The sequence below is a fragment of the Sus scrofa genome, chromosome 7 (assembly GCF_054392235.1).
Source record: "Sus scrofa isolate SSC_HxYL_T2T_F1_AM1 chromosome 7, Sscrofa_HxYL_maternal_Yorkshire_Landrace_v2.0, whole genome shotgun sequence".
Lineage (NCBI taxonomy): Eukaryota > Metazoa > Chordata > Mammalia > Artiodactyla > Suidae > Sus > Sus scrofa.
The window spans coordinates 20,758,901-20,782,320 of record NC_139389.1 but is presented as its reverse complement, the minus strand read 5'-3'; the positions used below and the strand labels follow the sequence as shown (position 1 = coordinate 20,782,320).

At 43.6% G+C, this 23,420-nt stretch overlaps 7 protein-coding genes across 7 annotated transcripts; 5 read left to right on the top strand and 2 right to left on the bottom strand.

Annotated features, from left to right (window-relative positions):
• Positions 1–115: 115 nt before the first annotated feature.
• H2BC3 (H2B clustered histone 3) lies at positions 116–672 on the top strand. Its single transcript, XM_021098434.2, has one exon. It carries the CDS (start codon positions 172–174, stop codon positions 550–552), a length of 381 nt encoding a protein of 126 aa, XP_020954093.1. The 5' UTR covers positions 116–171; the 3' UTR covers positions 553–672.
• A 5,022-nt stretch (positions 673–5,694) lies between these two features.
• Positions 5,695–6,179, top strand: H2AC4 (H2A clustered histone 4). Its single transcript, XM_021098433.2, has one exon. It carries the CDS (start codon positions 5,748–5,750, stop codon positions 6,138–6,140), a length of 393 nt encoding a protein of 130 aa, XP_020954092.1. The 5' UTR covers positions 5,695–5,747; the 3' UTR covers positions 6,141–6,179.
• An 853-nt stretch (positions 6,180–7,032) lies between these two features.
• On the top strand, positions 7,033–7,537 carry LOC110261489 (histone H3.1). Its single transcript, XM_084966865.1, has one exon. It carries the CDS (start codon positions 7,068–7,070, stop codon positions 7,476–7,478), a length of 411 nt encoding a protein of 136 aa, XP_084822991.1. The 5' UTR covers positions 7,033–7,067; the 3' UTR covers positions 7,479–7,537.
• Positions 7,538–10,379: 2,842 nt separating this feature from the next.
• Positions 10,380–11,007, top strand: LOC146401237 (histone H4). Its single transcript, XM_084966864.1, has one exon. It carries the CDS (start codon positions 10,412–10,414, stop codon positions 10,721–10,723), a length of 312 nt encoding a protein of 103 aa, XP_084822990.1. The 5' UTR covers positions 10,380–10,411; the 3' UTR covers positions 10,724–11,007.
• A 677-nt stretch (positions 11,008–11,684) lies between these two features.
• H4C1 (H4 clustered histone 1) lies at positions 11,685–14,723 on the bottom strand. The gene is made up of 2 exons (XM_084966863.1): positions 13,699–14,723; positions 11,685–12,962 (listed from the first exon to the last, which is right to left on the bottom strand). The coding sequence occupies exon 1, from the start codon at positions 14,691–14,693 to the stop codon at positions 14,382–14,384; it is 312 nt and encodes a 103-aa protein (XP_084822989.1). The 5' UTR covers positions 14,694–14,723; the 3' UTR covers positions 11,685–12,962; positions 13,699–14,381.
• Positions 14,724–15,114: 391 nt separating this feature from the next.
• Positions 15,115–15,903, bottom strand: H3C1 (H3 clustered histone 1). Its single transcript, XM_084966861.1, has one exon. It carries the CDS (start codon positions 15,860–15,862, stop codon positions 15,452–15,454), a length of 411 nt encoding a protein of 136 aa, XP_084822987.1. The 5' UTR covers positions 15,863–15,903; the 3' UTR covers positions 15,115–15,451.
• A 2,369-nt stretch (positions 15,904–18,272) lies between these two features.
• On the top strand, positions 18,273–19,035 carry H1-1 (H1.1 linker histone, cluster member). The gene has a single exon (XM_021098429.2). The coding sequence runs from the start codon at positions 18,328–18,330 to the stop codon at positions 18,982–18,984; it is 657 nt and encodes a 218-aa protein (XP_020954088.2). The 5' UTR covers positions 18,273–18,327; the 3' UTR covers positions 18,985–19,035.
• The last annotated feature ends 4,385 nt before the right edge of the window (positions 19,036–23,420 follow it).

Genomic DNA, 23,420 nt, shown 5'->3' with positions numbered 1-23,420 from the left:
ACCACTCTCCTCCCCATAATGACAATGTACCATGTGTATCCAATCAGAAGTGAGACTTCAAGAACCCTCATTTGCATTGAGCGACTATAAATAAATGGACTCGACTCTTCACACCACTAATCTTGACTGTGGAGACTGCGGTGAGTGTTTCTGCAGCTGTGAAGACACGCCATGCCTGAGCCATCCAAGTCTGCTCCAGCTCCTAAGAAGGGCTCTAAGAAGGCCATCACCAAGGCGCAAAAGAAAGATGGGAAAAAGCGAAAGCGCAGCCGTAAGGAGAGCTACTCCATTTATGTGTACAAGGTACTGAAGCAGGTCCACCCGGACACTGGTATTTCCTCCAAGGCTATGGGCATCATGAATTCGTTCGTCAACGACATTTTCGAGCGGATCGCCGGTGAGGCTTCGCGCCTGGCCCATTACAACAAACGCTCGACCATCACTTCCAGGGAGATCCAGACGGCTGTGCGCCTGCTGCTGCCGGGGGAGCTGGCTAAGCACGCTGTGTCCGAGGGAACCAAGGCGGTTACCAAGTACACTAGCTCCAAATAAGTGCTTTCATAAGCACTTCGTATTTCAAAGGCTCTTTTCAGAGCCACCCACTTTGTCAGAGAAGAGCTGTAACTGTTTGTCTTGGTTTAAATTAAATGCAACACTACTTGCGTTTAAAAATCTACTCTTGTGGTTGTTGATAGTTGAAACATTTCCCAAAGACTGAGCATCCAAGTGCTTATTAAACTGTTGGAATGCTCGCTCTTTTCCACAAAGGTAGAATTTTCTGATGTGGATATTGGAATTTCCCTGCTGGGTGCTGAGGCATTTAGAGGATTTCAGAGGATAGAGGATACCCTCAGGGCATGATAATCCAGCCTGCCCTTTGAAAGGGGGATAAGGGGGGGTTTGGTCAAGGCAGCAAAAAGGGCTGGTAGTGGCTTTTTGTTTTGGAGCCTGAACTCTGGCATTTGGGAACAAAGCCAAGTCGCCTGTGGTTCCTTTAACAAGCTGTGGGCGCTTTCATGGGGTGTTATCTCAAGCTATTTGGACGCGGTTGAAATGAGATTTTCTCGTTTCGCATTAGAATTGTTTACTGATGGCAACAGCCAGTCTAAAGCCTTTTCAATTTTACTCCCATCCCTGAAATACTGGCTCCCGTTTCCTGGATCATTTATCTTTCGGGGTGCCACTAGAAGCGCCTGAGAGGGAGGCATTATCGCTCTAGGAGGGACAAAGTGTTTGAATTTGCCGGCTTTTCCCGTCTGGCGCCACCTCGTCGGTGACCTAGCGGGGCCCCAGTTAGAGAGGAAGATGTGCTGGTTTTCCTCCGTAAACCTTTTTCAAAGAACCCGCGATTCCCAAAATAATCCTGATGGGAAGGTCTTTGGTTGAGGAAGAGGAGTCAGTGAGTGGGGTTGGCCCAGGTCTGGGTTTGAGTGGCAAGAAGAGCTGAGAAAATGATCTGCAGATGGCTGCCTATTAGAAGGTGTAGGGGGCGGGATGGCGTATTTTCCTCCAGTTTATGAGCACCATATGGATGTGACATAAAACAGTGTATTTGGATGAAGAAACAGAACTTAAGTGTCTCCAAAAAAGACCAAAGAAAATTTAATTGTAAATGATCTTGTACCAGATCATACACCAGTCATCTGACTCCTATATGAGAAGCATTTTCTATCTCAGCATGCACAAAAAAACATAGTGGTGAAAGCTAGTCCTAGGAATTAAAATAATAATAATAATTATAAACCCCACACCCACATGAAAAAATAAATTACTCAACTCAAGATGAAGTTTAAGAATCACTGATCGTTAGGCTCTCCTCCTGGATGTCTGGGTAGTAGTATTATCTCAGCCTCTTCAAAATGATCTTCTGAGGTAGGGATTATTTTTTTCCCCCTTCTTGTCCTTCATAATGTCTGCCTGTATGCTTTCTTCTGTCTTCCTTTTCTCTCTCTCCTTTTTTTTAATAGTTGATATTTTACCTAAAACTGTGTGCTTAAATGACAAAATGAAGCCAAAACCTGAGCCTCCTACACTAAAAGCTAGGCCCTTTTGAGATCTGTACTGATACCTGGCTGATTCTTAACAAGCAAACTTGGAAATTAAAAAAAAAAAAAAAAAAAAAAAAATTCAGATGAATTGGACTCACAGTTAACACCCCAAAACTATAGGAGAGTGGTGAGAAGCCAGAGATAAAAATTCACACATCTCCCCAGTTGGATTCAGAAGAAACACCAATTTTTCTCCTTTAAGTATTTTTATAATGGCTGGATTAGAACCCTATTTGGATAATTCTAATATCTGTGTCATCTTGGTCTTTATATACATTGATTATCTTTCCTCACTCAAATGAAAAATTTACTTATTAGTATGAGAGAGATTTTATAAAAAAATAAATTTAACCTGGGCACTTTGCATGTGACTCTGGGTCTTATTTAAATTTTTTTTTTTTTTTTTTGTCTTTTTTGTCTTTTTAGGGCCGCACCCATGGCATATAAAGGTTCCCAGGCTAGGGGTCTAATCCGAGTGGTTGCGCTGTCCTACGCCACAGCCACAGCAACACCAGATCCTTAACTCACTGAGTGAGGCCAGAGATTGAACCCACAACCTCGTGGTTCCTAGTCGGATTTGTTTCTGCTGTGCCAGCCATGATGGGAGCCCCTTAAATTTTTTTTTGTTTTAAAGGAGCTCCCCCCCTTCTCCCTGTCTGGGATAGAAGGAGGGGCACTACCTCATTATCAGCAGGTGAAAGTGGCAGTCTAAATTTCTTACTCAGTCTCTTTGACACTAATAGAGAAGTTCCTCATTATTCCTGGGTAGAGGTGTAAGTCCAGGATCACCATGTGGCCTCTGTAGGGATCAATTTTCCTTCTTCCCTTCCAGTTTCTTTGGTTGGTCTAATAATTAAATTGATATGACATCAGGGCAGCCCTTCCCAAGATGTGCCACTTTAGCATGCAGATCATCTGGAGCTGAAAGCAATCAAGGCTGAAAAGATGCAGGAAGAACCTTTGAACTTCCCCTTAAATGCCTAAAAGAGTTTAGAGGATCAGTTCCAGGAAAGCAGCTCTCACCACAAATAACTACAGTGTAATTTGAACTTGGTGTGGTAGACAGCGCAGACTAGCAAAGACCGTTTACTAAAATTCCTCTTCTGTTTGGCCCTGCAAACATTCATTTACAAAACATTTGCTTTTCTTCATCTTCCTATGAATTACCTCCCTACCTTTCGAAATCCCAAACCCCTAATCCCTTCTTCTCTCAGGCCCCAGTTGTCTAACTTGTCCTTTTTTCTTATGGCCACAAACCCAGAAATTAAATTTGATTTTTTTCCTGTTAATGTCTCATATCAATTTAATTTTAGACAAGCCAGAAAAACCTAGAAAAGCAGAGGAAAAAAAAATGTCCTCCCCAACAACCACAACTTCTTTCCTCTCCACATGATCTTGTCACCTAGAACACTCTCTGGCACTTAACATGTGCTCAGCAAATGTATTTCGAACCAATGCTGAATGTACTTCTTTCTTGAGTTCTCTTGACTTTCTAATTCACAATGATTATTCTTCTTCTCCATGTGTTCCTTTTAACATAAATTGCTTAAAACCTCCAGTTTGGAATGCAGAATATGGTTTATTACTTAAATTTCAGGTATATGCACCCCTCCCTGCCCTTTTCAAAAGAGAGGATAAAATCTTTGAGACAGCATCTGAGACTCAGAACCTGCGTATCTAACCTATCTTTTTACATCTCCACCATCTTTGAAACATTTCAAAGGCACTGAGACAGTGATTACTGATGTTTATTGCTATTGTTGATGGTGAAGATAATGATAAAAACTAAAAAGGAAGTTGAATGTTGTTAAAAACCATAGAAGTCAGAAGACTTGAGAGAAGGTAAAAAAGAAACAGAAAATGAACATCTTTACTTTCCTGTCTGGTTGCCTGGATGAAAACATGGGCCTCTTATAGAATTGGCTTAGTAGTAATTTTTCTCACATACAGGTTCTTGTTCCTTTTACTATCCTGTTTGACATCAGCAGACTTTGAGGCTTCCACCCTTAAAAATTCCTGAAATAGGAAGCTCCTGTTGTGGCTCAGCGGTAATGAGCCCAGCTAGTATCCATGAAGACACAGGTTCCATCCCTGGCCTGCCTCAGTGGGTTAAGGATCCAGTGTTGCCCTGAGCTGTGGGGTAGGTCACAGAAGTGGCTTGGATCTAGCATTGCTGTGCCTGTGGCATAGGCTGGCAGCTACAGCTCCAGTTCAACCCATAGCCTGGGAACTTCCATATGCCGTGGGTGTGGCCCTAAAAAAAAAAAGTCATGAAATAATAATTTGCCTCCATCTGGACCCCATTTATGAGACTGACGCGCTGCTACTGTGCTAAGAAGTCACTGACAGGACCCCATTTATTTCTATCTCATGTATCATTAAGAAGAAAAAAGAAGAGTTTTGTTAATAACCTCTCTTGATTTTGTGATGGTTTAAGACCAGACAGACTCTGCAGTAATATTAGTATAATGTTTAATAATACATATGTTAATCTCTCTCTCTCTCTCTCTTTTTTTTTAGTGCTACATGTGCAGCATATGGAAGTTTCCAGGCTACCGGTCGAATTAGAGCTACAGCTGCCCACCTGCACCACAGCCACAGCAACTTGGGATCAAGCTGGGTCTGGGACCAACACTGAAGCTCAGGGCCTGACCCACTGAGAGAGGCAAGTGTTGGACTCCACATCCTCATGGTCGGATTTGTTTCCGCTGCTCCACAATGGGAACTCCATCGTTAATCTCATTTTGAGTACTTCTGTGCTATGTGTTTGTTCCCTTATTTCCTAAAAGTCCCAAGACTTCATGTACTTATGTGCTGCAAAGTTCTCAGCCTTCTAAGAGCAAGAGGTCCAGTGTAGGAAGATGGAGTTTACTGAAGTACTTACAATACGGTATTTGGCATGAAAGTGAGAAAATGAGGGTAAGACGGTTGGCAGTGGCACTGGGGAATGATGACGACTTTCTCAGTTCAGAGTCCTTGGTCCCATTAACTCAGGTTTACTTTGGACAAAGTGAACAAACTGAGTCTTTGTTTCAAAATCTCTAAGACGAGGATAGTGTTTACTGTGCGTACCTTCCAGGATCATATATCGTCCTAAAGGCGGTAGATGAATAAAACGGAACATTTGCTGGATTATCCAATTCTTGCCTTCAGTTTCCATTGCTCAAATAGTTTAAGAAGACTTGGACCAGGACAAAGAATTGCTTGTTTCCTGTCTACCTCTTTTTTTTTTTTTTTTGCAAGAGTTAAAGAGCTGGAACAGTTAAAGCAATGCCTGGCATAGAAGTACCTATCCTTTAAATGTTACCTATTTATAAATTGTTATGTGTGTATGCCTTTCCAAAAATCATGAGTCACAATCCCAGTAGCCAAGTGTAAGAACGATGAGAATAATCATTCCTGCATCTGACTGCATTTAAGGATAGCACTTTGAGAAAACTAAATAGATTCAGTTGTTACTATTACAAAGACACATCAGACAAGATAATACACGAGCAAACAGAACTGACACTAGATGGGAATGCTGTATGCAAATGAAGGATTCTGGTTCTGATCTCCCATTGGTTATTTAATAATAGCCAATGGGAGAATTGCACGCAGTCTCCCTCCAGTTAGTATAAATACTTCTTTCGCCCTCATCTTCGCTCTATTTCGCTTTCTCTTTTGTTTAGAAAGGCCTTTCTGTTTTCCTTAGCAGTTATGTCTGGCCGTGGCAAACAGGGTGGTAAGGCTCGCGCTAAGGCTAAGACTCGGTCCTCTCGGGCTGGTCTTCAGTTCCCCGTGGGTCGAGTGCACCGCTTGCTCCGCAAAGGCAACTATTCCGAGCGGGTTGGTGCTGGGGCTCCGGTGTACCTGGCGGCAGTGCTGGAGTACCTTACCGCCGAGATCCTGGAGTTGGCGGGCAATGCAGCTCGCGACAATAAGAAGACTCGCATCATTCCGCGCCACTTGCAGCTGGCCATCCGCAACGACGAAGAACTTAACAAGTTGTTGGGTCGGGTGACCATCGCTCAGGGCGGAGTGTTACCAAATATCCAGGCAGTGTTGCTCCCTAAAAAGACTGAGAGCCACCACAAAGCCAAGGGCAAGTAAAGTATTACTTGTTTGGCAAGGTATTTTGCTTCCTATCAAGAAAAAAAAAAAAAAAAAAGGCTCTTTTCAGAGCCACCCATCTTTTCTACTTAAAGAGCTGTTATGCTTTTAATTACTCTCCCCTTATATGAAGGTTTCGGTACCAGGGTAGAAGTCAAAGCTAGCAAGTGAATTACCCGAGAGAAATCTTTAGCCCCAGTAATTGTTCTTGAGGACTTTACCTGTGACATAACCATTTTACTCTAAACTGCCATCCCTGTCCCAGTGGTGAGAGCTTTGGGATTTTTCCTTCTGAGTGAGAGAAGGTTATTAGTGATAAGCACAGATTTCTTTAAGGTTAACTTTCGTCAAAAATGCAACACAAAAATAAATACGCATCTAGATTCAGGAGTTTATAAAAGCATTACACATTTTATCGAGTAGATGAGAGTAAATTATAGATCCTTGACACTCCCCTTTACTTTCAAAATCGTCTCCCTGATTGTCCACAATATTCGTGCCACACCCAAGAAAACCTTAATATTTTAGATGCTACCCAAATGTAAATTTCCCTAAGCATTTCTAAAATATCTTTGGTTTTTGAACTCAACAAAACCCGTTGACGAAGTTCTTGTTGTTTTGTGCGATTATTTTGTAAATTTTAAGAATTCTAGGGCTTTTGAATGCAAGATTATTGTCCACAATAGATATAGAGGCGAAAGGGTAAATAAGATGACGTCAGGGCGTCAGAGTCTTTTTGGTGAACTCATTCACCAATCTGAAAGCCGCTCTTGAGCCCCACAGGCTCAGAAGTAGACCAATCAGGGGAGGGCGCGGGAACGTTTGAATGTTCTTGGGCCCAATAGTCGGAGGTCTAGCTGTATAAAAGAACGGTGGCTGACTCCTTCTCACTAGTTGCTGTATAGACAAACTCCTTGCTTGTTAGTTATGGCTCGTACCAAGCAGACCGCTCGCAAGTCCACCGGCGGCAAGGCGCCGCGCAAGCAGCTGGCCACCAAGGCGGCCCGCAAGAGCGCGCCCGCCACCGGCGGCGTGAAGAAGCCGCACCGCTACCGGCCCGGCACGGTGGCCCTGCGCGAGATCCGGCGCTACCAGAAGTCCACGGAGCTGCTGATCCGCAAGCTGCCGTTCCAGCGGCTGGTGCGCGAGATCGCGCAGGACTTCAAGACGGACCTGCGCTTCCAGAGCTCGGCCGTGATGGCGCTGCAGGAGGCGTGCGAGGCCTACCTGGTGGGGCTCTTCGAGGACACCAACCTGTGTGCCATCCACGCCAAGCGTGTCACTATCATGCCCAAGGACATCCAGTTGGCTCGCCGCATCCGTGGGGAGAGGGCATAAGTTAACCAGTTTCAAGTGTCAATCTTAAACCCAAAGGCTCTTTTCAGAGCCAACTATAATTTCACTTTTGAGAGCTGTGTCACAAGGCACTAGAATATACTCAGTGTACATTGGTTATTCTACTCTCCTCGACTTTTGAGGTTTAACACAACAGGAGGCAGAACAAAGGAGTTTCGTAGGCTTTTCCCTGAACGAACGGATTTTACACCAAAACGTGAGACTTAATACACTTACCGTGACAGCCACCAATTCCAAAGATTTTTGCCTCCGTTTCTATTTCCACCCATTACTTATATCAAACAACCTTTTCTGACATCTGAGGCAGAAGTTAGTAGGGCCTGGTAAAATAATTTGGATCCCTCTCCTACAAGAAAAACCCACAGAAAACACAAGATAAAATGAATTTCGTAGTTTACTTGTATTTATTTGCTTGCTGGAGTTTTAAAAGGCTTTTGGGTTACATAATATTTGCATTAGAAAAAGTAAATCTTGTCATCTGTGTGTCCTTTATGTTTATTTGTAACATCTCATTTTGCCAGACTACTACAATCCTCTGCCTGGCACAGAACTTTATTCCATATAAGGGATCTGTCAGAAGCACCATTGCCCTTAGCTTAAACCAAGTTGATGGCCCTGCCCCAACTCTTGTCCCTGCTGCTGTCCAAGAATCTTGGTTTTTGCTCTTACAGCTGTGCTAGCTCTTGTGTTCACTCTTTTGATTCCCCCCCACCCCAATATTGCATGTATCTGTAGGATTAAAAAGGTGTTTTAGGTTACAGGGCTTCTTAGCTTTTAAAAAGTAAATGTGTCCATTGCTGCTGATGCACAGAGGACAATGGCTGGGTCAAACTGCTCCTTTCTCCCTCTCCGCAGCTAAGGGACATGGATTTGGCTTTTAAGTCTTCATTTAGTGCATTTGTCCAGTGCCTAGGAAGAAAAAAGTAGCACCATCTTAGAATCCACATCCTTTTTAATCTTTCTAGAGTATTCTGGAAGGTGGAAGCATTTGGATGCTGGCTAGCTAGCCAGGGATCAAATCCCAGCTTTACTGTTTAATATGTCATCTTAAAAAAACAATTTGAACATTATCAGAAAAATGGGGATAACACTACCCACCTCATAGGTTTGTTATTGGATAAATGTATGTACTGATTTGGGGGCACACAGCATTATATACACTGAACATTTTCAACCTTTTAAATAAGAACGAACTCTGCCTTTTAAATTTCCTTTTTATTTGGCATTCCTTAGTTGCAGAGATTCTGCTCAGTTCCAAAATAAAACTTTAGCAGATATTTTTATAACCAAAGCATGGAAGAAATTCACATTTGTGAAAGAAAGTTATTGAACACTTTGGACTGGGGTGTGGTGTCAGCATTTTAATATCACTGCCTTAGGCCTCTATTATATTAGGGGTGTGAGAAAGGTGGGGCTGAAGGCAAAAGAATTTAATGTACAGATTGTATTTTAAATGGCTGTGGCAAAGTCCTCAGTCGAACAGGTGTTCATTTTGGTTTTGTTTTTGTTTTCCTCCAGGCTCATAGAGTTACACCACAAGGTGTAGTTTACAGCTAATGCCACTGGAGTTTTTTTAATAAGGACTTTCAAAGGAAAGGCAAGTCAAGGTTTGGGTGCATTTTTCAGACTTGAACTTTTAGTAGTGGCTTTTCCAGTTGTCCCAGTAAAAGTAAGTTATTGCTCAATGAGTATTTTACACACCACACAACAGTGTGATTTAACACAACAGTGGGCAGTCGATATGAAGATTTGAACTGCACCACAGGCTTGGTTGCAGGAAAGCCAGAAGCCTGAGATTGTCAGTGCACCTTGGGAACTGGCACAGAAAAACACATTTGGACAACCATGTTTAACATGTGACGTAGGAAAAGCAAAACAATCTGTTGATGCCATGTACTTTATTACATACTGTGGTTTTTTTGTTTGTTAGTTTTTTTAAATCCTCTCCCTCTCCTTCTCTCTTCTTGGAAAGAGATTTATGACAATTGAGTTTCTTTTGGAGGCTCTGTCTTTAGGCAGATAATGAGAGTTTAGCGAACTCCTCTCTCTGCATTTTCTGTTTTCTGCAAATGCTCAAAATAACCTATAGGGGAGGGAAAATAATTTTCTCTCTACCCAAGTTCTTGGCTAATATCTACAGTGTAAAAGGTAGATTAACAAGAGAAAAACAAACATAAGTTTAATAGCATGTATGGCGCACACACGCAAGGGAAATACTCAGAAAAATGAACAAAACTCCCCAAGTTGGGCCAAACCACCATCTTAAATACCATCTTCAGCTAAAGACACAAAAAAGTGAGAGGTACCAGTTATGAGATGTTGCCAGGAAAAGGAACAAGGTTAAGTTTGTTTTTCAGAATTAAGTGCAGTGCCTTCTCATGAGATTATGTCGTGATTTAGTCATTCTCTTCCTAGTAGAGAGGCAAACAATTTAAATTTCTACTATAAATGTAAATGTCCCTTACAAGAGTATTCTCCTCTGCTTTCAGAAACTTTTCTTTTTTTTTAAAGTATCAGCTCAAAAATAGTCCTATGCCAAAGAAGCATATGAGGGAAGGGGTATCATATTCAGCTACCCTTCACAACAATCTTCCTGACTGAGAAAGTACAATATTTTAATAAGCCTAAACTAAAATTCTCAGCCGAAAATATAAATGGCCCCAGATTCAAAGAGCAAAGGGAGCAAAAACAATCCAGAGATTAAAAATCAACCTATATACTATTTTATTTCTCCCACATTTTCATTGGATCGCCGCCTGCCCAGAGGTGGGCGGGACCCAGAGGGAGGCAGCTATGCCCCCCCCACCCCCGGCCCTGCGTTTTCAGTTCTCAACGAGGTCCGGTTACAGCTTATAATTACTCTGGAGCAAAGAGCGGCTCTCTACTTCTTCCATATCGCTGGAGGATTAGGTAACATGTCTGGACGCGGCAAGGGCGGCAAGGGCCTGGGAAAAGGTGGCGCCAAGCGCCACCGCAAGGTGCTGCGAGACAACATCCAGGGCATCACCAAGCCCGCCATCCGGCGCCTGGCTCGGCGCGGCGGCGTCAAGCGCATCTCCGGCCTCATCTACGAGGAGACCCGCGGGGTGCTGAAGGTGTTCCTGGAGAACGTGATCCGGGACGCCGTCACCTACACCGAGCACGCCAAGCGCAAGACCGTCACGGCCATGGACGTGGTCTACGCGCTCAAGCGCCAGGGACGCACCCTCTACGGCTTCGGCGGCTAAAAACTTAGGTCTTTATTTCCTGCATAGAAAAAGGCCCTTTTCAGGGCCGCCCACTTTTTCACAGAGGGGACTGTACCTAACTTGCGTTTTAGAGTGTTATTTATAAATGTTTAGTTTTAATGATAACATAGTGGTAATAATTAGGCCCAGCGGTTGCTCGTTCACCAGGTTTAGCCAATCGCCAGCTATACGCTAAGAGTAGAGGGTATTCTCAGTGGACAAATTATATCAGGGCCTGAGTGGGTGCTGCTGGCCCCTCACGAAGATAAAAAAAAAAAAAAAAAAAAAACTGCCAGTAAGGCGCTGAGTGAGTTAAGATCAGCACTCTCACCTTGGCCGCTTCTTCCAACGCCGCCGCCACTGCCAGGTTGCGAAAGGTACCCCTGAATTTTGGATTGGGCATCATGGTGGCCCTTCCCCACCCCTCCAAGCCGGTGCTTTAGAGTTTTAAAAGTGCTTTGGCGTTGCTGATTTTCCTCCTCAGGCTTGATTGAGGCCCTCTAATCCTCGGGCTAAGCAGAGTTTGTAAATTCCCATTTACTAAGCTAAAGAAGTCTTTTGAACCCTAATGGAGTAGCCCCCTCTTTTACTGTGGCACTCAAGAAGCTCTCTTGCATCTTCCTTTCTCCCGTATTTCCACTGTCTTGTGAATTGTAAAAAGTTTTTTTTATGAAAGTTTCAAAAATGACAATATGGTTATAAAAATTTTTTTGAAGTATGTCCTAAAATTGATTAACCAACCAACTGAATAATCAAGATCTTTAATGTTTGAGAAGTGTATTGATGGTTGTTCCAGAAAACATTTTACTGCCTGGTTATTCTGCTAATATATCTCTCTGATACTGGAGGAGGAGGTATTGACTTGGTAGTTGGGAAAGGAAAGTGAGATTATTAATTTCAGGTGAAGGTTAATTTTGGGGCATCATCTGCGTATAAATGGTGATGAGACTGGACAAGATCATTAAGAATTTAAACACGGTTTATTACAGCACATTTTAATAGTAAATGAGTGGAAACTAAATTGTCATCAGATGGGACTAGGCAAGTAAAGTGTTATTTATATGCATAAAATTGTGCTTTATAGTTCAGGCTGCTATAACAAAAATACCATACATTGTGTGTCTTGTACAGTAAGCATCTTTCACAGTTCTGCAGGCTGAAGTCCAAGATCAGGGTCCTGAACAGATTCCGATGTGGTGTCTGATGAGGATCCAGTCTCATAGACTGCTGCCTTCTGGCTGTGTCCTTAGTGGTAGAGTTGAATGAATGTATACCTGAATTTTCTACACAAGTGCCCTCTTCTGCCCCCAGGCCCACCAGAGTGCTGCCATGATTATTGCCCATCTACAATTCCGGATTTTTCACTGATTGAATTAATCAGCATATTAGGTTTTCTCTAGGTCTAAGATGCAAGAGTGGCAGATCATGCAGCATTATCTATGTTCTGAACAAGGATTTCATGAGTGTTAGGACTGAGGAATGCTCACACATTTTCACCCAGGGCAGTGGTAGGTATGACTAAAATCAGTCTGAAACTATCTACAAGGCTATTAACTAAAAAAGACAGGCCAACCATAACAGAAGCTGGTCTATGGAGCAACCACACCTCCCTCCAGTATAGGAAATCGATATTCACCCGTCATTACATAGGCTTTGAATGGAGGACAGGAAATTCTTTCTAAATTGCTTAGTGATGTGTATCCCAATGCCTACAACAGTATCTGGCACATTACACAAAATCAATAAATATCTTCTGAAGGACACCAGGACACCAGCTAAGGAAAATATAAAGTAACCACTCTCTCAACCAGGCCCAATTTTTGCTCCTCTGGTCATCCAGGATGCAACTCTGAATGCTCCCTATTGTCAGTTTAAATTAAGACAGTCTAGGTAATTATCATTCCTCAAGAAATCTTGGAGGACAGCTAATAGGGGGGAAATGGTATGCAAAAACTAGGAGGAACACTGACTGAAACTAACATACTGAGCCTGAAATCAGCCCTCCATCCATAAAAATTATTTAAAAAAAAAACAAAAATAGGAGTTCCCGTCGTGGTGCAGTGGTTAACGAATCCGACTAGGAACCATGAGATTGCGGGTTCGATCCCTGCCCTTGCTCAGTGTGTTAACGATCCGGCGTTGCCTTGAGCTGTGGTGTAGATCGCAGATGCGGCTCGGATCCCGCGTTGCTGTGGCTCTGGCATAGGCCGGAGGCTACAGCTCCGATTGGACCTCTAGCCTGGGAACCTCCATATGCCGCGGGAGCGGCCCTAGAAATGGCAAAAAGACAAATAAATAAATAAATAAATAAACCAAAAAACTAGACAGTTCAGTTGTAGCTCAGTGGGTTAAGGATCCAGGGTTGTCACTGCTGTGGTTCTGGTTACAGCTATGGCACAGTATCAATCCCTGGACTGACAACTTCTGCATGTCTCAGGTGTGGCCAAAAAAAAAAAAAAATTTTTTTTTTGAATGATAAAAATTTACAAAAAAAACCCCAAACCCCACAATGTTAGAGGCATTTGTGAATATCTTTTTAGAGGGGAATAAACTTTTCCCTATTAGCCAACTTCAAGTTAATTCAGGTCACTTTTCCAGCTGAGTTCTAAAGTCTGGCATACTTCTGGAACATGCTTGGACTAGGGCCATTCTTGCTTCATAACCTTTTGTGGCTGCAATTGACTAGACCATATTTCCAGGTTTAGCAAGAGAACCTCCTCACAGACCAGCAGTGCCTACTCTAAAAATTTCCTTTTCTGCCACCCTGCCTGACGGTGTGTATGTGTGTGTATATATATGTACATCTCATAAAATTCACCCACTTTAAGTGTCCAACTCAGTGAACTTTAGTATATTAACTTGTACAACCATCACTACAATCTGATTTTAGATACTGCAAAATTCTATCAAATATCTATTCCTCTGTGAAGGAAGGTAAAAAAAGTACCACTAACTGTTGAGGGCTGTGTTGACACCAAGATGGAAGCTCGTTTTCTTCATAAATTAATTTTAATTTCGCTTGAATTCAATGCCCTGGATTTTCTGGAGCTGAATCTTGTTTCTTTTACCCACCATTTCAGATTACTTTTTTAATCAAGACAAACCACCGTTGGTGGCGGTAATTTCAGCACTGTTCTCAGGACGCGACTGAGAACCGTTCAGATGTCTGAGTCTGTTTCATAATACGTAAAAACACAGATTAAAAACAAAAATTCACTGAACAGGGCTTTGGAGTTTCTCTCCCGCTTTCGCACGCCCCCAATATTGGTCGCACCAGGAAAATCACATGAGATCATCAGTTCTGATTGGCTAACACCCATGAATGGGGCTTGCCGATTGGGCAGTGCTCTTTGTGCCTGGAAACCAATTAAAGTTTCTAGCTTTCAAGGTTGTATTCCACTTTTAATGAGTTGAGACTCTCAACCCCCAAACACACCAGTATACAGTGAATGAGAGAAAGACTGGGAGTTACCTTGGTGTAGGAATGTAAAGATCTCGGACTTACTTTTGCTGTTAGCTCCTGCAATCTTTCCTGATTGAGGAACTTCTCATCGTTCATTTTTACTACAGCATAGTTACAGCCTTTTGTTGAATGTTTGGGTGGCCCTGAAAAGGGCCTTTGGTTTAGAAAAGCAAAGTTTTGATGGGGAATCAGTACTTAACCACCAAAGCCGTAGAGGGTGCGTCCCTGGCGCTTGAGCGCGTAGACCACGTCCATGGCCGTGACGGTCTTGCGCTTGGCGTGCTCGGTGTAGGTGACGGCGTCCCGGATCACGTTCTCCAGGAACACCTTCAGCACCCCGCGGGTCTCCTCGTAGATGAGGCCGGAGATGCGCTTGACGCCGCCGCGCCGAGCCAGGCGCCGGATGGCGGGCTTGGTGATGCCCTGGATGTTGTCTCGCAGCACCTTGCGGTGGCGCTTGGCGCCGCCTTTTCCCAGGCCCTTGCCGCCCTTGCCGCGTCCAGACATGCTCACAAGAGAAGCGAACCAGCAGCAAACGACAAAGAGCCTCAGAGTCCACCCTTATATACATACTCCCCTCCCCCGCCCCCCCACCGAGAGAATGGGAAGCGCGCAGGCGGGAAATGTGACGTCAATAATCCCCTCCCTTAACCCCTCCTCCAAACCGGCGGAAGGGCGGGGACAGCAGGGCGGGTAGGGCAGTCAGGCAGAGACCAGTTTGACCAATAGTCTGCTTCTTTAGCTGGGCTTTGTTCTAACTGCAGTACCGGAGCTAGGCTTAAAGGGAACGTGAGTCCAAAAATTCTAAGTAGAAAAAAAATCGAAGGTAAAAATTTCACAATAAAATTTGTTAGTCTTATAAATATCGAGATCAAAGAAATTATAAATTTAAATTCACAGTTAACTAGCTTTTTCTGACATGTTTTACTTTTTACCCATTTTTGATAACGCTTTGTTTTGCAACTGATGCTTACAAGGCCTTATTTTTTTCAGTTCTCTGCAGTGCCTATTCTTTCCAATGCCTCTAATCTTTTTACTAGAGCATGAGGGCAGTACTACTTATCAAAGGGGTCAGTCTGTTCGCATACGCAGGGGACTTTTACAGAGGGCACACCTGTGAAAGCTGTTGTTTGCTTTCCTTTTCCAGCAGATGGCAAACTACATTAAGCCAATTCGAGTTGAAAATTAGTTTACAGCTACTTCATTTGAAAATATGGGTGGCTCTGAAAAGAGCCTTTGGCTTAACTTTCAAAGGAAATCGGCAATTATGCCCGTTCTCCGCGAATGCGGCGAGCTAGCTGGATGTCCTTGGGCATGATGGTGACGCGCTTGGCGTGGATGGCACACAGGTTGGTGTCCTCGAAAAGCCCCACCAGGTAGGCTTCGCAGGCCTCCTGCAGCGCCATCACTGCAGAGCTCTGAAAGCGCAGGTCCGTCTTGAAGTCCTGCGCGATCTCGCGCACCAGCCGCTGGAACGGCAGCTTACGGATCAGCAGCTCCGTGGACTTTTGGTAGCGGCGAATCTCACGCAGGGCCACGGTGCCCGGCCTATAGCGATGGGGTTTTTTCACGCCACCGGTGGCCGGTGCGCTCTTCCGAGCAGCCTTTGTAGCCAGCTGCTTACGCGGCGCCTTGCCGCCGGTAGATTTACGAGCGGTTTGCTTAGTACGGGCCATACCTACACCTAAAAAAGCGTACTAAGTACTTGCACAAATAAGTTGGCTAGACACATAGCTAGTATATATAGTACCTAGAGTATACTGATTGGACGAGAAAATGTTTACGTCTCAGGCTCTGATTGGTCTTCTTTTAAACTTTCCAACAACCATGCAGTTTCATTGGCTACTACGTTCTATCCTAGACGCTTCTCACATTTACTTTTGTTCTTCTTCCACTGATTGATTTCGTGTCAAAGCAATACTTTGAAAGTTACATTTTTGAAAAACTAAACATTAATTTCATTGATGCTGTAGTACTATTTGCTTATTTACTGGGTGGGGGGGAGTGGGGGCTGAGGGAATAATCCTCCAAAATTGAGGGAAAAATCCCAAAAATGTACTCTAAATCACCGGCTTGATAACCAGATATCAGGTTAGAAATTCGCAAAACCATTTTACAAGGGCTTCCTTTGTAATGTTTAAACTGAATAAAGAACTTCTTTTAAACCATCAAGACATAATCTCTAGTAAAACCACACTAGCAGCTTCAGAAATATTTCCTTCAGTAAATCACCTTCCTAAATATTTATGCTCAGACTTTTACACCTGGAGCTTTCCGAAACATGATATCTAAAGCTTGGCATACATACATTTCGCCAGCCACAATGGCTCAGGGAAGTTGCTCTATGGGGGGCAGCGATGGACTTGCTCAATAAATGAATTCCGGACCATAAAGAAGCGAACTTATAATTGCCAAAGACCTTACAATCACTTAATTTCAACGTTAATAACGCCGAACATCACCTCTTTAAAGTTAAGAACCGGTAGCCCAGAGTCTATATTTTGATTGGTTGAGCCCATTATACCGACTAGCCATTAAGGAAGCAGAACTAGCATCCTTCATTTGCATGAAGCCTTTCCATTTCTTTTGATGCCTGTTAAACCCAATAGATACAGTAGGTACAAATCATTTAAAGAAATTCGTGAATACAGTATTTCCTTTTTAAAAGCTATGTTTGATTAAATGCCACATTCCTCTAAGAAATGCTTGTTCTTTTCCAGAAGTATTTACTTATGTAACCTTCCTCTTGGAGAAAGATTGTATGTCTGTTATAACTGTCCTTTAAACTAAGAATCATAGCTCCAATTGTTCTCTTCCAAATTCTTAGAAATTGCACGATACATTTTGTAAACAAAGACTCTCAAGAGAATGAAAAAACTATTAGAGAAAACACATCAAAGGCTTATGGAAGCATTAACGTAGAGCTCTTATGTTGAGGAAAACCAGGGAGGCTCAAGTTACTCAGGCTAGTGCGGACTTGTTTGAAAACCGCAGTCGCGCGCGCGCGCACGCGCGCGGGAATTACACGTCACTACTTCATTTGCCCTGGTCCTAGGCGACTGCCCAGGGCCGAATTGTGAGAGAGGCATTTTATTCTCTCAGTAGTTTGATTAGTAATATGAAATCATTTTAGCATCATTAACAATTTTACAGCCACAAACAAATTAAAGGGAGATGGCCTTAACATTATACCTTGGGCCCGACCCTCTTGCTTTCAAACTAAGGCAATTTATCCCCATCTCCCCTCCCCCAACACCTCCCCACGAGCAATGCCTGAGAACAGTTTAGTTCACCCACAGCTTGCTTGCGCCCATCATGCGTTAGGTTTTGAGGTTGGGCTATGTTGTGAGTATGAAAAGGCATTGAAAGTTCGCTAAGCCCATTGGGCTGCAGGAACAAACTGCAATTAACAGAAACTGTTTGCATGCTATGTTTTCCATAGGCGCAACTTTAATGCTAATTGCGGTGTTAGCCAGTTCCTCTGTTTTTCAAATTCTTTTGCCCCAAATACATAATGCATCCTGGTGCGGACCAAGAGCGCCAGTGCCTCCGGTCTTTACCACACATCACTGTTCAGAGCTGCCAGGAAAGGCAGTGGCATCAATGAGAACTTGTCTCGAACCTGCAGATCAGGCCTCCAACCCCTCGATTTCCTCTCCCTCCCAACCTTTTGCATTTATTGCAGTTAGGAACGAATGTCCCTGACCTTGCTTCCTAGAGGTGAAGGCTCAGGTGAAACTCTTTGATTCTTACGTGATTGCCTTACAGCGCCCCGACCTGCAAATAAACCCTGCATTTTTTAAAAGGGAAACAGCACCCTCTGATGGTAATGGGCAGCAAAGCCGTACTCTCCCTTGCCTAGTATTTGTCTCCACGAGGCAACCGGCGAGAAGGGTGGAGGGTTTGTTGTTGGGCGCCTCAGTGCCGGCGCCAGGGAAGCGGGACCATAGGGTTCAGGTGCCGGCGACTGCCTTCTGAGACCCTGGGGGGAACGCAGGGGGCGCTAGGGTGCCGGGGGCGGGCGCCGGCGCGCACCAATCACAGCGCGGCCCCGCCCTATAAATACCGCGCGTCCGGGCTCGTGCTGTCTTACTGCTTTGTCAGGTCCTAGCTGTTTTCCTATTCTTGTTCTGCTCTCACCATGTCCGAGACCGCGCCGCCCGCCCCGGCTGCTTCCACTCCTCCGGAGAAGCCTTCGGCTGGCAAAAAGACGAAGAAGCCTGCGAAAGCTGTAGCAGCTGCGAAGAAAAAGCCTGCGGGTCCTTCAGTTTCGGAGCTGATCGTGCAGGCCGTTTCCTCCTCTAAGGAGCGCAGCGGCGTGTCCCTGGCTGCGCTCAAGAAGGCACTGGCGGCTGCCGGCTACGATGTGGAGAAGAACAACAGCCGCATCAAGCTGGGTCTCAAGAGCCTGGTGAGCAAAGGCACCCTAGTGCAGACCAAGGGTACCGGCGCCTCCGGTTCTTTCAAACTCAACAAGAAAGTGGCCTCTGTGGAAGCCAAGCCCAGCGCCACAAAAGTGGCAGCGAAAGCTAAGGCAACTAGTGCTTCTAAGAAGCCCAAGAAGGCCACCGGGGCGGCTGCTGCTAAGAAGGCTGTCAAGACTCCGAAAAAGGCTAAAAAGCCAGCGGTAGCGAAGAAGCCTTCCAAGAGTCCCAAGAAGCCCAAGGCTGTGAAGCCTAAAAAGGTGGCTAAGAGCCCTGCCAAAGCCAAGGCTGTGAAACCCAAAGCTGCCAAGGCAAAGGTGACCAAGCCAAAGACTGCCACGAAGCCCAAGAAGGCAGCACCCAAGAAGAAGTAAAGTTCCGGTTGGAATCTTCAGTAACCCAACGGCTCTTTTAAGAGCCACCAACTTATTTCAAAGAAAGAGCTTTAGTACAGAGAAACCTTACAAACTGCAGTCTTTGCAAATGCAGCGTTTCTAAGGCTGTGTTTGTCCCACAATGTAGAGGCTCAGGGTAAACTTTGCTGTGGGGTCCTAAGTTAACTACTGAAGAAACTAGCGTTTTCTGGTCTCCCAGCAGAGGCTCAGGAGCTCTTTTGCCTGAATCTTGGGCATCTTTACATAAATACCTGGGGGAATGTTGGGGGCCTGTCCAGGTCTCCTCATATCGGTTTTCCGTGGTAATTACCTGTAGCTGTGTTTGAACCTGTGGCTCGGGCTGGGTCCTTATACTATATGCTGGTTTGTCCCTACAATTCCTGAGTGTTCTCTTGAGATTTCTGGGGGCATTACATTCTAGGGTGATATTGCTAAATCGGCATTTTACAAAATGGGGTGGCCCTGTGAAAAATTGTAACCAGTGAAACTTAAGGCTTAACACTACAGGGTGTGGCTGGGGAGCTGTCTGACCTTAGGGATGATGGAGACCCTCTGGCCTGCCAGGCGCTCAGATTGGTGTTCTCGAGCTCAGCAGGTAGGCCTCGCACAGCTACCGCACCATCAAGGCGGAGCTCTGACCTTGCAAGTCGTTCTGGCTCCGCGACTTAACCTTGGGTCGATTTGCAGGTTGTCAGCTAGTTTCCTGCCATGCGTCAGGACAAAGGATATTGGCTGCACTGGAATTTTAGAGCTAAAGCCCCAAAGCTCTTACCTGGCTTCTCTGATTATGGAAACAGCTGCCCTGATTGGGTGATATTTGAAACTCCCACTCCCTGCCTAACTAGATCTTATTTCTTCACCTGCAGGGTTTTCAACCCAGGCGTGCCACGCCACGTTAAATACTTGGGGGACACTTTCGAGCTTTTGAAACTTTAATTCTGAGATTCAGTTTAATAACATCTTTTTTTTCCCACATCCAAGAAAACCAGTACCATATATTGAGCCAGGTTTACTCACTTTTACTTAAGCTCAATTAGTTGTAAAACCCATATGCACATATGAAATTTTTAATAATCAGTTTAATTATTGTCCCCACTGTTTTGCATGGCTCCTTGCATCCCCTTAATGTCTGCCATATTGGCATTTTATATCCCTACTCCCTTTCCCCAAACTGGAATGTTTTGCCTTTTTTTTTTCTTTGTAGGACCGCAGAATTCTTGCTGGCTATCCCTGAGCCTGGTACACGGTAGGTACAAAAATGATTGAATTGCTCAATTCATTCAATAAATTTTTTTTTCCTTTTTTTTTTTTTTTTTTAGGGCCACATCATCTGCAGCATATGGCTGTCCCCAGGCTAGGGGTGCAATCAGAACTGCAGCTACTGGCCTACGCCACAACTTATTGCAAAGTGTGCTACTTAACTCACTGAGCTAGGATAGGGATTGAACCCTTGTCCTCATGGATACTAATCGGGTTCTTAACCTGATGAACCACAAGGGAATTCCTCCTGTTTTCCTTTGAATTCAGTCTTTTACATACACTTATCCATATACACGTGTGATTATTTTCTTTTTCTGTTAGAGTTTTATATTATTTACAAAATGGTGATATATGCACTTCTCTTCATGTTGCTTTTCTCTTAACAAAACCTTCCGGGACTTCCCATTGTGGCTCAGCAGTAGCAAACCTCAGTTCAATCCCTGGCCTTGCTCAGTGGGTTAAGGATCCTGCGTTGCCCCAAGCTGAGGCATAGGTCACAGATTCAGCTTGGATCCCGAGTTGTTGTGTTTGTGGCATAAGCCAGCAATCGCAGCTCAGATTCCACCCCTAGCCTGGGAACTTCCGTATGCTGCAGGTGTGCCCTTAAAAAAAAAAAAAAAAAAAAAATTATGGAAATCCTTTCAAGTCAAATCATCTTTTCTTAATGTTCTTCATGTGAAGTAGAGAAATTTATTCATCCGTTTCCTATCGATAAGAATTGAGTCTCTACCACTGGTGACCACGGTGCAATAAACAATCGAATTCTAAAGCTGAAATTGCTAGATTAGAGTGTATTTTAAATTTCAGTTGGTGCTGACATATCCTGAATAGCTCTTCATTCCAGCCACTGAGGTGTGATCTCATTAATTTCTGCCAGAGTCAAGGGTGTTAAAATCATTTAACTTTGTTATACTTGTGATCTGCATTACCGTGGCCGCCAGTGCATCATTTCTTTAGGTTTATTGGCCATGTGAATAAGCTTTTCAGAGAAATTTCCACTTATATCTCTATTAATTTTTTCACTGGGCAGTTTTTTTTTTTCCTTTGCCCAATTGTGTTTTTTCTATAGAAGGAAATAAAGCTTATGTTATCACCTCTGTTTCAGATAGTTTTCTACTCTTGGCTTTTTTTCTCTACGTTCCATTTATATGTTTCTTTTACATATATGTTTATATAAAATTTATTATGTAATTTAGAATACTGTCAACTTAAAAAAAAAAAAAACAAAAAAACGCACAACCTAAAAGTTGAGAGTTCAGTTTTATTTGGAGCAAAATGAGGACTATAGCCTGGGGGCAGCATTTCAGACAAGCTCTGAAATGCTGCTCCACAGAGTAGGGAAGACCAGTCAATATACATATGATTTTGGTGAAAGAAGGAGGTACACGTAACCAAAGCACACATTTTTACAGGAGGTCGCTGCTAGTCTCCCGAAGGTAACTGCTAGTTACAAGGAGCAGATGTCACCATGAAGGATTTTAGTACTTTTCTAGATATGAGGAGATGCAAGAATGGGGCTCATAAAATCTGAAAATATCTAACTCTCTGAAGACCTGTTCTGCCAGTTTTCCCAGAGCCGAGTGCTCACTCCTGAGCTCCTTTCAGAGGGTGTTGAGGGTTGGCACCTGCAGCAGTTCATGGTTCAATCCATGTAGAAGCAGATGGTAAGTGCCAATCTCAAGTTCACAATATTAAGCATTGTTTTGTTTTGGGGTTAAGCTTTTTTTTGGAGGTGGGGGCTGAACTCTGGCATATGGACGTTCCCAGGCTAGGGGTCAAATTGGTGTTGCAGCTGCCGGCCTACACCACGACCACAGCAACACTGGATCTGAGCCAATCTGCAACCTACACCACAGCTCACGGCAATACCAAATCCTTAACTCACTGAGTGGGGCCAGGGATGGAACCTGCACCCTCATGGATACTGTTCGGGTTTGTAATCCACTGAGCCATGGCAGGAACTCCCACAATAGTAAACGCTTTAATCACATGTGCATCTTTTACAGCTTCTAGATTTCCACTCTTGGTTAAGAAACTGAAACACATTCCTCTTTTTATTCACCTTCTAGATTTTCTTCTAAAAATTTGTGCTTCTTGAAAAATGCTTGGTCTCTAATCCATCTAAAAGGTATTTTACGTAGTTTATGATGGAACCTGGGTTTACATCCTTCCACGTGGATGGCCAGTTGCTTTAATACTGTTTGTTAAATATTCCATTCATTGCTCCCACTGACCTGAAATATATCATCTTTGTTATTTATTAAATTCTTATATAATGGGATCTATTTCTGTATTATTCTTTTCTACAGTTCTCTCCATATGAGACATGTACCTTTCTTAATTCTACTCCTAATTAATTTATGTCCTTGTTTCTATCATGAACAGAATACTTTTCTTATTTCCTTTTTTTTTCTTTTTTCTTTTTTGGCTGTCCCTTGGCACATGGAGTTCCTGGGCCAGGGATCAACTCTGAGCTGAGCAGCATTTGAGACCTACCTGCAGCAATGCCAGCTCCTCAACCCACTGTGCCAAGCTAGGGAGTCCCAGTGCTCCAGAGATGCCACTGATCTTGTGCCACAGCGTGAACTCCTCATACCCTTTTTAAAAGTCTTACTGCTAGGAAAATCTAAAATGTATTGTTATGTTGTATCCAGCAAATTTACCAGTCTTTAATTAATTTTACACACATTACTCCTTAAAATAAGAGCCATTTGAGCTTTTCCTCATCAGCAAAATAATGTTATCATTTTTTTCCCCTTAATGTGAATACCAAGCATTTCATTTTCTTTTTGTACTGCATTTGCTAAGAATTTCCAAAGTAAAGGGTTTTTGTTTGTTTGTCTTGCTTGTGTTTTTGGCTGCTCCTGTGGCATGTGGAAATTCCCAGGCCAGGTGTTGAAACTGTGCCATAGTAGCGACCTGAGCTGCTGCAGTGACAACACCAGATCCTTAAGTTGCTGTGCCACAAGGGAACTCTCAACGTTAACTACTTTTAGCAAGCATCCCTTTTTAGTTCTAAGTTTTAATTAACATGGTATTAAGTGTTATCCTTTATCATGATATGTTATTAACTTTTGGTATCTCCATTATATTTAAATTGTTACCTTCAATTCCTATTTTACTTACAAAAATTAAAAGGCTGCTAAACTTTCTTC